Raw genomic sequence first — 12,762 nt, forward strand, 5'->3', positions numbered from 1 at the left:
CTTTGAAAAAGATCAAACTAGAGAGAAAGGTATAAATCAAAAAGTGAAATTTCCCTACAACCCCACTCCCACAGATTAAAATGTTAATAATTTGGTAAATATCTTAGACTAAATATACTATCCTGTCACTCTCTTTTTTCATTTAACATATTGTCGTTACATGTCAATGCATAGACATCTCTCTCATTTTTGACAGATACGTATTTATTATTCCACTATGTGGATGAAACATCCTGTATTTAACCAGGCCTTTATGAAAGGACATTTAAATTTTTTGTAAATTTCATTATTATAAGTTGTTAAAATGAATATCTTCATACACACATTTGCCCTTTTTGATTATTTTTTAGGAGATCTTCTGAGAATCGGAACTTTTAGGTCAAGGGGTAGTTTGATGGGGGAGTGAAGGTGGATAGAAGGGGAAATAAAATTATAAGACTAAAATTATAATACTTCAGTTTTATGTTTTGCTTGTAATTCAGCCAAATATTATATAGACTTGCTCAAAATTTCTAGGTACTAAAGAGATCATCTTCCCACTTTGTTCAATGTTATTATTCATGTGAATTTAGTTGGCATTTAAAATTTTTTTTTAAAAGTAATGGTGTGTGGGCAGAAACAGAACAAAGAGAATATTTCCTTTCTTTTTATAAACATATATAGATGCCACCCAGCTATTTCTTGTATCTTAATATATGGTTATAGCTGGAATGAAATCCTTTGAAAAGGTTTTGCTTGGAGGCCCACACTTTTAGTTATGTCATTTCCAAGAAAAGGTCAAATTTCTCCTGTTCTAATTTTCCCATCATAAATGGAAGAAAGAATTTTAATTTAAAAACCTTATAAAATTATTCGGACTTCCCTGGTGGCGCAGTGGTTAAGAATCTGCCTGCCAATGCTGGAGACACAGATTCGAGCCCTGGTCTGGGAAGATCCCACATGCCGCAGAGCAGCTAAGCCCGTGCACCACAACTACTGAGTCTGTGCTCTAGAGCGCACGAGCCACAACTTCTGAGCCCACGTGCCACAACTACTGAAGCTTGCGCGCCTAGAGCCCATGCTCTGCAACAAGCGAAACCACCACGATGAGAAGCCCCCGCACCGCAACGAAGAGTAGCCCCTGCTCGCCACAACTAGAGAAAGCCCGTGCACAGCAACGAAGACCCAACACAGCCAAAAATAAATAAATAAATAAAATTTTTTAAAGTCTTATAAAATTTTAATATGTTTATATTTCTAGGTTTTTAGTACCTTAAGAACATTTCTCTGTATTGAAATGACATTGCCTCATACAGGTTTCTTAAAAAACAGCTTTTGAGACATTCTAAAGATGTATGTTTATTCTAATAGTTCATTTTAGAGATGAGAAAATGTTAGTTCATTTTTTAAAGAATAATCTAACTTAATATTGTAGTGCACTGAGCTGTTATATTTGTAATCTCTGCTGATGAACATAACTGCATAAAACCATCAACGAGCCTGGCAACGTCTTCTCCAGTTTTGACATATTTTTGTTTTTATACAGTTGGATCCCTATGACTATGAGATGATTGAAGTTGTCCTGAAAGTCATAGAAAGAGCTGATGAAAAGATAACCAACATTAATATTAATCAGGTATAACAAATATATTATAGATTTTAAAATTATGTTTTTATTTGGACCATTTAAAAAAATTACTGTTATCTAGTGTCTTTCTGGACTGTCCTCTGAGCTCCCTTTAAACTGTAGTTTTTACTCTATTTCCTTTTCTTTAAAAGGGATACAGAAGTAGAAAGAGTTTTTGTGCTCTCCATGTTTTATCTTAATCCAGTTTTTGCTCTACTGAGGCAATTTAAATCTGGCCAAGAGTACAAAGTCACGAAAAGACTGATTTAGAAGAATTAAGGCAAAAATATTTGTCATCTGGCAAAAAAAAAAAAAAATCAAAGCATGTAAGACCCGGAGTCAAATTTAGCTTTCTATATTAGTAGGTAGGTCCTGGACTAAATTCTATTTTAGTACTCAGTAACTTCCTAGTGTTTTACAAATATGGTCATAGGAGCTTACATATATTTTTAAATTGGATTTTAAAAATTAAAAGAAAATGGGTTGATTCAAAAAGTTATATAAGCCCCAGGGACTTCCCTGGCGGTCCAGTGGTTAGGATGTGTCTCTTTCATTGCCGAGGGCCTGGGTTCAATCCCTGATCAGGGAATTAAGATTGCCCATATGCAAGTCGTGTGGCACGGCCAAAAAAAAAAAAAAGTTGTACAAACCCCCAGAATATAAGATGTAAACTTAAGAGAGAATATAGAGGATTAATTTTAGATCTACTGCCTATGTATTTAAAGTGAAATCAAGTATTTTTGAGGTATATCTAAAACTATTTGAAGAGAGTAGAGAACTTCCAAACTCTGGTTTATAAAACATCCCACCAACAACAGGGTTCCGCCGGTTTCTCCTAGTATAATTTCTTTAATGATCACAAAAGTTATGGTTTAGAAGAATAGCATAATAGTTTTGAAGGTAAAACTACGAAAGGTTTTGATCATCTTTATGAATACGAGACTGTCCCAGGAATGGAACCCTATGATAGTATAGAATTAGATGATTTTAAAACACTTAATGATGGGTTTAACCTCACAGGAAAATACTTTTTTAATTTAATGTAGGCATTGAGTCTTCTGAAACATTTGAAGTCATACAGAAGAATTTCTCCTCCAGTGGACCTAGAATATCAGTATATGTTGGAGCACGTAATAACTTTGCCATCAGCTGCCCAAACTAGACTGCCTTTTCACCTAATATTCTTCGGCACAGCACAGAGCTTCTGGAAAATTCTCTGTATGTTCATTAACTTCTTATGAATTGTACCGAATAGCCAAAACCCTTTTCTTAGGTAAATCATACTATCTTTGTTTCCTTTCTAGCTACGGAACTCAGTGAAGAATCCTTCCCAACATTGCTCTTAATTTCTAAGTTAATGAAGGTAATGGGTTAAAACTCATAAAAGTCGTATCTTTATTCTGTAATTCATTCAGACCCTGTGTAGAAAGATTTTATGCTGTTTTCAGCATTTAAAGGTGAGCACGTAAGTCAGCCTTAATTTTTCCTGTCTTTGAAGTTCTCTTTGGACACTCTGTATGTGTCTACAGCCAAACACGTTTTTGAAAAAAAACTGAAGCCTAAGCTCCTGCAGTTAACACAAGCTAAATCCTCGACACTGATTAACAAGGAGATAACTAAGATCACTCAAACCATCGAATCCTACTTGTTATCTATCGTTAACCCGGAGTGGGCTGTAGCCATTGCCATCAGTCTAGCCCAGGATGTCCCAGAAGGTATGGATTCTTCCTTTAATTGGGCTTAAAATGGTCGGCTGTGTTGTTTTTGGAACTTGTAAAAAAATGTACTCCTTTCTCATCTTTAAGGAGAAACAGTATGATAGCTTAGAAATGTATGTGCCCCCTCTCCTCACTTGCGGCACTGCTGTACATTAAAGAGGAACCAAGCAAGACACCATGCTGCTTGCCCAGGGCACAGAGACATAGGCATTGCTCAGCTTGAATATAGATTAATACTTCCTCATATCCAATCATACATACTTTCAGTAATGAATCCTTAGACATTGTTGCATGATCAAAAAAATACACAAACACAGGCACTTATTGCCATGTTTTTGGTTGTAACAAAAGTTGAAAATAACTGGGCTTCCCTGGTGGCACAGTGGTTGAGAGTCCTCCTGCCGATGCAGGGGACACGGGTTCGTGCCCCGGTCCGGGAAGATCCCACATGCCGCGGAGCGGCTGCGCCTGAGAGCCATGGCCGCTGAGCCTGCACGTCCGGAGCCTGTTGCTCCGCAACGGGAGAGGCCACAACAGTGAGAGGCCCGCGTATCGCAAAAAAAAAAGAAAAAAAAGAAAATAACTGATTTTTTTAAATGCTCATTTGTCAGGAACTGGTTAAAAAAATAGTGTATTCATAGAATGGAATTCTATGTAGTTGATTTGGAAATATATCCAAGATATATATTAAGTGGGAACAGCAAACTGTACTATATGTATGGTCTTACCCCATTTTAACGTGCTTGAGCACATGTGCTTGCATACACAAACATACACAGAAAACTTCTGGAGGAATGTAAGGATCTAGGGGATAGGAATAGAAACTGAAGGCCTCTGTGGACTTGCACTTCCTACTTTGTATCCTCTGGCCTGTTTAAATTGTTTTTTTACTATGAGTATGCTTCCTGTCATTGTTTTAAAAAACTGGCTAATTTGACTGAAATACATTGTCTTGAAAGGACTACGATTTGCTTATAAATCTTTTATCTCTCTAGGTTCCTTCAAGATGTCCAGTTTGAAATTCTGCCTGTATTTAGCTGAGAGGTGGCTTCAGAATATCCCATCTCAGGTGTGTCTGAACTGTAAGGTTGAAGGCTCCTCTTTTTTTTTTTTAAATGAAAGGGTAGCTGATTTACAATATTATATTAGTTTCAGGTGTACAACATAGTGATTCAAAATATTTATAGGTTATACTTCATTTATAGTTATTATAAAATATTGGCTATACTCCATGTGCTGTAAAATATATCCTTGCAGCTTGTTTATTTTATAAATAGTAGTTTGTACTTATTCCCCTACCCCTATATTGCCCCTCTCGCCTTCCCTCTCCCCACTGGTAACCACTAGTTTCTTCTCTGTGAGTCTGTTTTGTTATATGCATCTGTTTGTTTTATTTTTTAGATTCCACATGTAAGTGGCAACATACAGTGTTTGTCTTTCTCTGTCTGACTTATTTCACTAAGCATAATACATACCCTACAGGTCTATCCATGTTGTTGCAAATGGCAAAATTTCATTCTTTCTCATGACTGAGTAATATTCCTTTATATATATGTATATACCGTATCTTCTTTTTCCATTCATCTGTCGATGGACACTTAAGTTGCTTCCATATCTTGGCTACTGTAAGTGCAGCTATGAACCTTGGGGTACAGGCTCTGCTTTCTTTTTTTTTTTTTTTTTTTTTTTTTGCAGTACGCGGGCCTCTCACTATTGTGGCCTCTCCCGTTGCGGAGCGCAGGCTCAGCGGCCATGGCTCACGGGCCCAGCCGCTCCGTGGCGTGTGGGATCTTCCCGGACCGGGCCACAAACCCACGTCCCCTGCATAGGCAGGCAAACTCTGAACCACTGCGCCACCAGGGAAGCCCTCTTTTTAATTTAAATTGTGCTCCCCTAGCATCCCTTCTCATCCTGCCCCGGTGATAGGTGTTTTCAAGGGTTGGATGCCTAAACTGGAAAAAGAAGATGAGGCTTGGTGTAGACACTTAGAGGTGTAACTAAGGCAGAGAGGGACCTTGACTGATAAAGCTGGATTCTTAGGCTCACTTGCGATTTAGAAAACAAGAGTTTCTTTTTGCTTGGAATTTTTTTAAAAGGATGAAACACGTGAAAAAGCTGAAGCTCTGTTGAAGAAGCTTCATATTCAGTACCGGCGATCAGGCACAGAAGCTGTGCTCATAGCCCACAAGCTGAACACTGCAGAGTATTTACGAATGATCGGGAAACCAGCACATCTCATTGTCAGTCTGTACGAACATCCCAGCATAAATCAAAGAATTCAGAATTCATCTGGCAAAGATTATCCTGGTGAGGGCAAAACCCTTTTTATCTTTTTGTCCAAGGAGACCTATCCTTTTGATTCCCAGGTATCTTGCATTGAAAACCTGAGGTTTTCTTTCTTTAATTCTTTGCCTTTAATATCTTAGATATTCACGCGGCTGCCAAAGAAATAGCTGAAGTCAATGAAATTAATTTGGAGAAAGTCTGGGACATGTTGTTGGAAAAATGGCTGTGCCCGTCTGCGAAACCTGGTGAAGTAAGTGCTTGTTCTGAGCATGTCTGTTGTTGAGTATGAGCGGATGGCTCCTTCTCAAAGGCTAATTATTTGTCTTGCAATGATACGACTTCTAATTAGGAGCACGGAATGTTAGAAGGAGCATTCGAGCATTTTAATGTCTTCTGTTGTCCGATGAGTTTCAGTGGGGTTGTTTACATTTTCTTTTCCTTTAAATGTTGTTTTGCTGCTATTCTACCTTTTTTTTTTAACTTGCCAATGTTTTTTTAATTGAAGTATAGTTGATACATTCTACCTTTTAATTGATGAATTAAATTAATTTCAGATGAATTTCAGATGAATTCTTGTATAAAAGAAGTGGCCTATTCTTAGACTCAGATTCATGTGATTATTTTATTTTTTTATTTTGAAATAATTTTAAAGGTACAGAAAAGTTGCAAGAATAGTATAAAAGAATTCCCTGTATACCCTTCGCCCAGATCTATCAGTTTTTAACATTTTGCCACATCTGCTTCATCACTCTCCCTATAATATATTTACACATAACATTTTTCTGAACCATTTGAGAGTAAATTACATGTGTCATGCCCCTTTACCCCTTAAGAATTAAGTTTGTAGTTCGAAGAACAAGGATTTTCTCTTAACCACAGTATAATTATCAAAATCAGATAATTTAGTATTGATACAATATTGGAAAATACATATATATATTATGTACACCTGAATTTATGGTCCATGTTACAGGTTAACCAGTTTTTTTTTGTTTTTTTTTTTTTTTTAATTTAACCAGTTTTGCCAACAATGTTCCTTACAGCAGTTTTCTCCTCTGGGACCAGAATCTAATCCAGGATTATGTGTTGCATTTATTTGTCATGTCTCTAATCTCTTTTACTCTAGAACAGCTCCATAACTTTTCTGTCTTTCATGACACTGACATTTTTGAACAGTTTAGGCCCGTTATTTTGCCCCTCAACTTGGGCTTGTCTGTGTCCTCATGATAAGATTGGAGTTACGCATTTTGGATAGAGTATTACCTGAGTGATTGTGTGTCTTGCCCAGGGTCTGACCTCTGGGGGCACATGATGTCTCTTTGCCCTAATAGGGATGTTAATTTAGCTAATTTGGTTATGCTGTTGTCCATTTCTGTACCACATAATTACTACGTTTCCTTTTATAATTATTAGGGGAGACGTTTTGAGACAGTGAAATATTCTGTGCTTCAGATTCCCCCCTGCACCACACATGTGCCTTGATTTAGACTCTACTGATGATTCTTACCTGAATCTGTTTTATCTGTGGCGGGACCTGGACATTTTCGAAGGGTGCAGGCCATTTGGTTTATAAAATGTCTCGTTCTGGGTTTACTGATGTTTCTCATGATTAGATTGAGGTTATGGAGTCTTAGCAGCGTACTCTATAGGGGGTGTGTTCTCTTCAGATATGAGAACACATAGCATCAGTTTTTTAGAAATAATATTAACATCTGAATTTATGATGGGATTTAGCAATCCAAACGCAGAATCTTCGCAATTGTTTCTTCTGAGTTTTCAGGCAGAATTTAATGAGGGAGATTCTATAATTCCTCTATCCACCTAGGCAGATATCCTTGGGGAAAAAAATCCATTTTTAAACAAATAGTATAACTAACATGACATTAGATTTTCAACTAGTGGTTTTTATATTACTTGGCGTTCACTTTAACAAGTATTTTTTGAGTATTTACCAAGAGCAAGGACTGTGTATCAGTGGAAACAGAGGACTAAGAAGCATATCCAGGCCACGTAGAATCTGTGTTTGACTCAAACCCACATGTTTTAACTTATGCATAAACCTGGAGCACTAAACTGAAAGCCCCTTGAGACCAGGAACTGTGTTTATACATATAGCACCTAATACATTTCTTTGTAAGTCCCCATAAATATATACTGAATTAAGAGATAACTCATAAAATTCATGGAGTCCTTTCTTTTTAAAAATTACCCAATGAATGTAAGCTCCAAGAGGACAGGAATATTTGTTTTATTCACTCAGGCAAATGCCTGGTGCATGGTAAGTGCTCAGTACATATTTGTTGACTGAATGAATGTGAGTAATTCCATTTTTTAAAGCAAGAATCTTCTCATAAAGTAATGAATTACACTGTAATTCCCTGTCTGTAAATAAAAATTTTTTTATAAATCTTTTTTTTTTTTTTTTGCTGTCATCAAACATGGAGGTGCTGGGAGTTGAACCCAGGGCCTCATGTATGCTCAGCGTGCACTCTACCACTGAGCCACACCTCCTCCTCTAAATATAATTTTGTATATTGGGTTTTTTCATCTAATAGACTTTCATAAGCTTATACAGTCAACCAACTTTCTTCAATTTTTAACTTTTTTTCTTTCACTTTTTCAAAGACACCATCAGAATTATTTGAACTTCAGGAAGATGAAGCACTACGAAGGTATTCTTCCTGTACTTATGTTTGTCTACATCCTGTTGCCTAGTAGGAATCTTACCAATGAATGTGTTAGACATTGGACTTTCTTGGTATAACTCGGATCAGAACCTCTTAGAAGAATCAGTTCATTGATATATGGCTGTGAGTGTGTTAAGTATCTCCAGTGGAATAAATAAAAAACAACCAAGATCCAGAGTTTCTGAACCCTCAGTGAGTTCCTACTAGAACACCTTTAGCAGAGAATGTACATTGAGCAAAGGAAAACTCTTCTGTAGCTAGGACTCTGCCCCAGACCCCTGTGTATTCTCTCTCCCTGGGGAGCTAGGCTAGTTCAGATATAGGCAACCAGGATTTCTTTTTCCCTTCTAACCTAAGACTGAGACCTAGAAAGGCACATTGGTGTTACGTTCTGTGCTAAGTCTGACTAGTCATGGCTTGCTCTCTTGAGAAGAATATATCTGTGCTCAAATCAGAAAATGTGGTAATCTATTAATGATGCTTGGCATAGGCATGGGAAAGGGAGTGGTAGCATGCATCCCAGCTTTTTGCCATTCTGGTCTGGACCCAAGTAGCTCAGCTCACTCATGAAGCCCTACACCCTGCATTGGCCCTGGAGATCTGATGGTGAGAGAGGATGTGGAAAGATAAACACTGGAAAAGAATTTTTCCTGGTTTGGGGAGAACTGGCCTAGTATCCCCTCCATGCCTTCTTTCCTCTGGTCACCCCTTCGTCCTTGCTTAGTCCTTTAAGGGCAGGGACACCTTTGTCTAAGCAAGAGGTAGCTTCTGGAGCATCTGACTGAACCAGCCACCTGGACAGGCTTAGAGGGAAACAGTTCAGGGAGAGAGAGAGAGGGAGAGAGAGAGCGAGAGAGAGAACCCCAAGAAGGAGATCCCAAAGGGTACTTCATGCCAATTTCATAACTTCCTGCCTTTTCCCCCTGGAATCTCCATCCCCCTCCCCTTCCAGTACACCTGATTGTCTTGCCCTTCTCTGGAGGGGGCCAGTCAGCCCTGAGTCCAGAGGTTAAAACGTGCCACTAACAAGGTCCTGTGAACTAAACCTGAAGTTTCCATGTGTAGTGTTCAATGTACTTTGCAGCTATGGTTAGTATGATTTGTATTAATTCCTTAACTAGAAAGAATATACGTTTTGGGAGGTTGACTAGCCATTTCATAGATGAGAGGACTGACGCTTGACATTTATTGTCTTTATTATCTTCTTTAGCTGTGAAGGAACTCAAGAAAAAATTAAGCACCCTTTAAAGGAGATAGCCCTTCAGGGCTGTGTTTGGGATGTCTAATGACTTTTTCTATGGAGAGTAAAACAGGTCTCTTGTTTTGCTAACCTCTCACTAAGTTAAAGTCTAAATGTAATTAACAATTTTTTTGCAGAGTCCTGTATCTCCTTCTGTCTCGTCCGGTTGATTATAGTTCAAGAATGCTGTTCATTTTTGCAACATCAGCTACAACTGTAAGCTCTACGAACTTAGTCAAAGCTCATCTTTACATCTAAGCTTAACATTTTTTCCTGCATATTTACCATTTACAAATGATTAAGATAATGCTCACTTCTGTACTTACTCAAAGTACGTCTTACTCTACAGATGAGGATTGTAGTATCTGCCGAGCTCCGTTTAGTGCTGGCTTCTGAAACATCCTGCTTGGCAAACTGAGTGGTGCAGCTGTTGACAATTCCCATGGGTTATCCACATTCACTGTTTTAACGCCCTGGTCCAGCTGCATCCCTAATACCAGAGGCCCCAACGAGCCAGCCTGAGAGAAGTCTCCACCCTGGTCTCCAGGCCCTGCCTGAGCTGTCACACCCCCTCCCCACTAAACTCTAGGGATAACTTTCCCTTATCCCTAAAGGCAACTCGATCTCTGGCCTTCAGGCTTTTACATATAGAAATGTTCTCTGGGGCAGTTGGAGCAGAGGGAGGGTAAAGGTGTAGATAGAAGGAAGAATGGGGAAAAGGCTGAGATGCTGATTGTATGTCTTTGACCGCAAGGGGGGAAAAATCCCTTCTTGCATATTAGTTTATCTGATAGTCATTCTTTCAAGTAAAAATGGTGTTCCATGAAAAGTGCCTGGTTCAGCTCACAGCTCAGTCATACAAGGGCTTTTCCCTGAAAAAACCCATGGCCTCGCGGTGTGCTTTACGAGTACCTCCTGTTCAGTCATGTAGAACATTAATGAATATGTTTTGATTAATTAATAGTAACACGTATTCAAGTGTGAACTCATAGTACTATATTCAGGAGTTGAGGTTTAATAAAATTAATTCTTATTGCTTCAAGAACCTTCTTAAGTGGACGTCTCTTGTTTGCAATACTGCAAATGTGAAGAATGTGGTGGCTGCCACAGCAGTTGGGTGTTCCTACCGTTCACCCACCAGTGCTTTTGCACCATCAGTGCAAATATTAACACAGTGTAAAAGGCAGGTATACCATTATAGTATTATTACAAAAATGGTTCTAACTATTTTCCTTCTCAAAGAGTGTAAGAAACCCTCCAACCCCCATGCAGGGGTCCATGGAACACACTTTAAGAACCACTGACTCCCTAAGGGCAGACATAGACTTTAATGTTTTAAAAACTGATGCGGCTCATGTTACCTAGATGGAAACTCAGTTATCCAACTACAACACGCGGCACAGCTCTACAAACCTCTTTTGGTCTTACAGACGTTAGGTGTGCACCAGCTCACTTTCGCCCACAGAACGCGAGCCCTGCAGTGTCTCCTCTATTTGGCTGACAAGGAAACTGTAGAATCTCTCTTCAAAAAACCCATTGAAGAAGTGAAGTAAGTGGAAGTTTAAAAATCGTATTAATAGAAAACAGATTCTTTGGAAGCATAACTTTTAAGCCCCATAGTTCAGAAGAGCGCGTTAGAGGGGTCATGTCAACGTGGTTCTGTTGTCTCGGGTGTCCTTGACGTTCTGGCAAAGGGGAAACAGGCCTTTAAGAACATCTTGTTTCCCTCGAGTCTTTGAGACATTTAGAAACTGAGTGTTTTCTTCATCTTGCTCAGATTGATTTCTTTTTATATATATATAAATTTATTTTATTTATTTATTTTTGGCTGCGTTGGGTCTTTGTTGCTGTGCACGGGCTTTCTCTAGTTGCAGCGAGCGAAGGCTACTCTTCGTTGCAGTGTGCAGGCTTCTCATTGCAGTGGCTTCTCTTATTGTGGAGCATGGACTCTAGGTGCGTGGACTTCAGTAGTTATGGCTCACAGGCTCAGTAGTTGTGACACATAGGTTTTGTTGCTCCGCGGCATGTGGAATCTTCCCGGATCAGGGCTCAAACCTGTGTGCCCTGGATTGGCAGGCAGATTCTTAACCACTGCGCCACCAGGGAAGCCCCTCAAATTGATTTCTTTCTAATATTCCATGACTATATTTAGAAGCTTAAAATAGACATTTAACAACAAACTGTCCGATATTTCCAAGGGAAATTATTTTAAATGTAAATATGGTCAGTGAGGATGATTCCCATACATGCCTCTGTTTTCCAGATCTTATTTGAAATGTATAACTTTTCTGGCATCATTTGAGGCTCTGAATATCCCCATCACATATGAATTATTTTGCAACAGTCCTAAAGAAGGAATGATTAAAGGTCTATGGAAAAACCACAGCCACGAATCCATGGTATGTACACAGAGTCATCCGGCAGCGGGGCCTCCGTCTTCTCAGATGCTCTTGTGTTCACTCAGCTGCCTGCCACCACTCAGAGTTCTGAAAGACAGAACCAGAGAAACTCTTGGTTCCTGAACAGGTCTACTGCTCTGAGGGCTTCCTGACTTTCCTATCCTGGCAGGTGACAAGGCAACTTGGAAGTCCCCTTACCTCTCTCCCTGAAAGCCTAAGGCCTGAAGCCATCCCACCTACCCGAGGGAACACTTTTATAATCCCTCCCCAAGTCCTGCCTGTCCTCATCTAGACAGACTTCCCTGTGTAGGGAGTATTGTTTCTCTTCCTTCTAGTTACTGGTGGGAATGTAGTCTCTGAGGCAGTTGGAGCCCAGGGCAGGAAGGGTATAAGGCCAACAGGCAAACTGTTCTAGGACAGATGAAACAAAGCGGGGAGGAAGGGGAGTCTGAGATGCTGTGAGTCCAAAAGAATAATTTTTTTTTCTTTCCCTAGAGAGATGAGGGCCTTCACTGAAATTAGGCAATAGACACACTTAGCCTATAAGCATGTTTTGTCTTTAGCTGCCCTACCTTTTCCAAAGGTGGTTTGATTTACTGGTGTCTTGAAACAGTATGAATTTTTTTTTTTGTCTGCTTCAGGCCGTAAGGTTGGTGACTGAGCTTTGTTTAGAATACAAAATCTATGACCTGCAGCTTTGGAATGGACTCTTGCAAAAGCTTCTTGGCTTCAGAATGGTAAGACTCAGTGCCCTAGACTGCAGTATATTTTAAAGATTTTGCACAGCATCTCCTAAACATTTTGCACTGATACTTGTTATTGAACA

The 12,762-nt window shown here is 39.2% G+C and overlaps 1 protein-coding gene across 1 annotated transcript in view; it reads left to right on the forward strand.

The window, feature by feature from the left end:
• KNTC1 (kinetochore associated 1) overlaps nucleotides 1-12,762 on the forward strand; it is a 70,543-nt gene that overhangs the window by 47,156 nt on the left and 10,625 nt on the right. Inside the window, exons 42-53 of the mRNA XM_033440852.2 lie at nucleotides 1,526-1,615; nucleotides 2,653-2,824; nucleotides 2,911-2,969; nucleotides 3,105-3,321; nucleotides 4,320-4,393; nucleotides 5,421-5,631; nucleotides 5,751-5,860; nucleotides 8,236-8,282; nucleotides 9,675-9,753; nucleotides 10,968-11,086; nucleotides 11,801-11,936; nucleotides 12,578-12,673. Coding sequence (XP_033296743.1) covers nucleotides 1,526-1,615; nucleotides 2,653-2,824; nucleotides 2,911-2,969; nucleotides 3,105-3,321; nucleotides 4,320-4,393; nucleotides 5,421-5,631; nucleotides 5,751-5,860; nucleotides 8,236-8,282; nucleotides 9,675-9,753; nucleotides 10,968-11,086; nucleotides 11,801-11,936; nucleotides 12,578-12,673 — 1,410 coding nt within the window. The remainder of the gene's footprint in view (nucleotides 1-1,525; nucleotides 1,616-2,652; nucleotides 2,825-2,910; nucleotides 2,970-3,104; nucleotides 3,322-4,319; nucleotides 4,394-5,420; nucleotides 5,632-5,750; nucleotides 5,861-8,235; nucleotides 8,283-9,674; nucleotides 9,754-10,967; nucleotides 11,087-11,800; nucleotides 11,937-12,577; nucleotides 12,674-12,762) is intronic.

This window comes from Orcinus orca, chromosome 15 (genome assembly GCF_937001465.1).
Source record: "Orcinus orca chromosome 15, mOrcOrc1.1, whole genome shotgun sequence".
NCBI lineage: Eukaryota > Metazoa > Chordata > Mammalia > Artiodactyla > Delphinidae > Orcinus > Orcinus orca.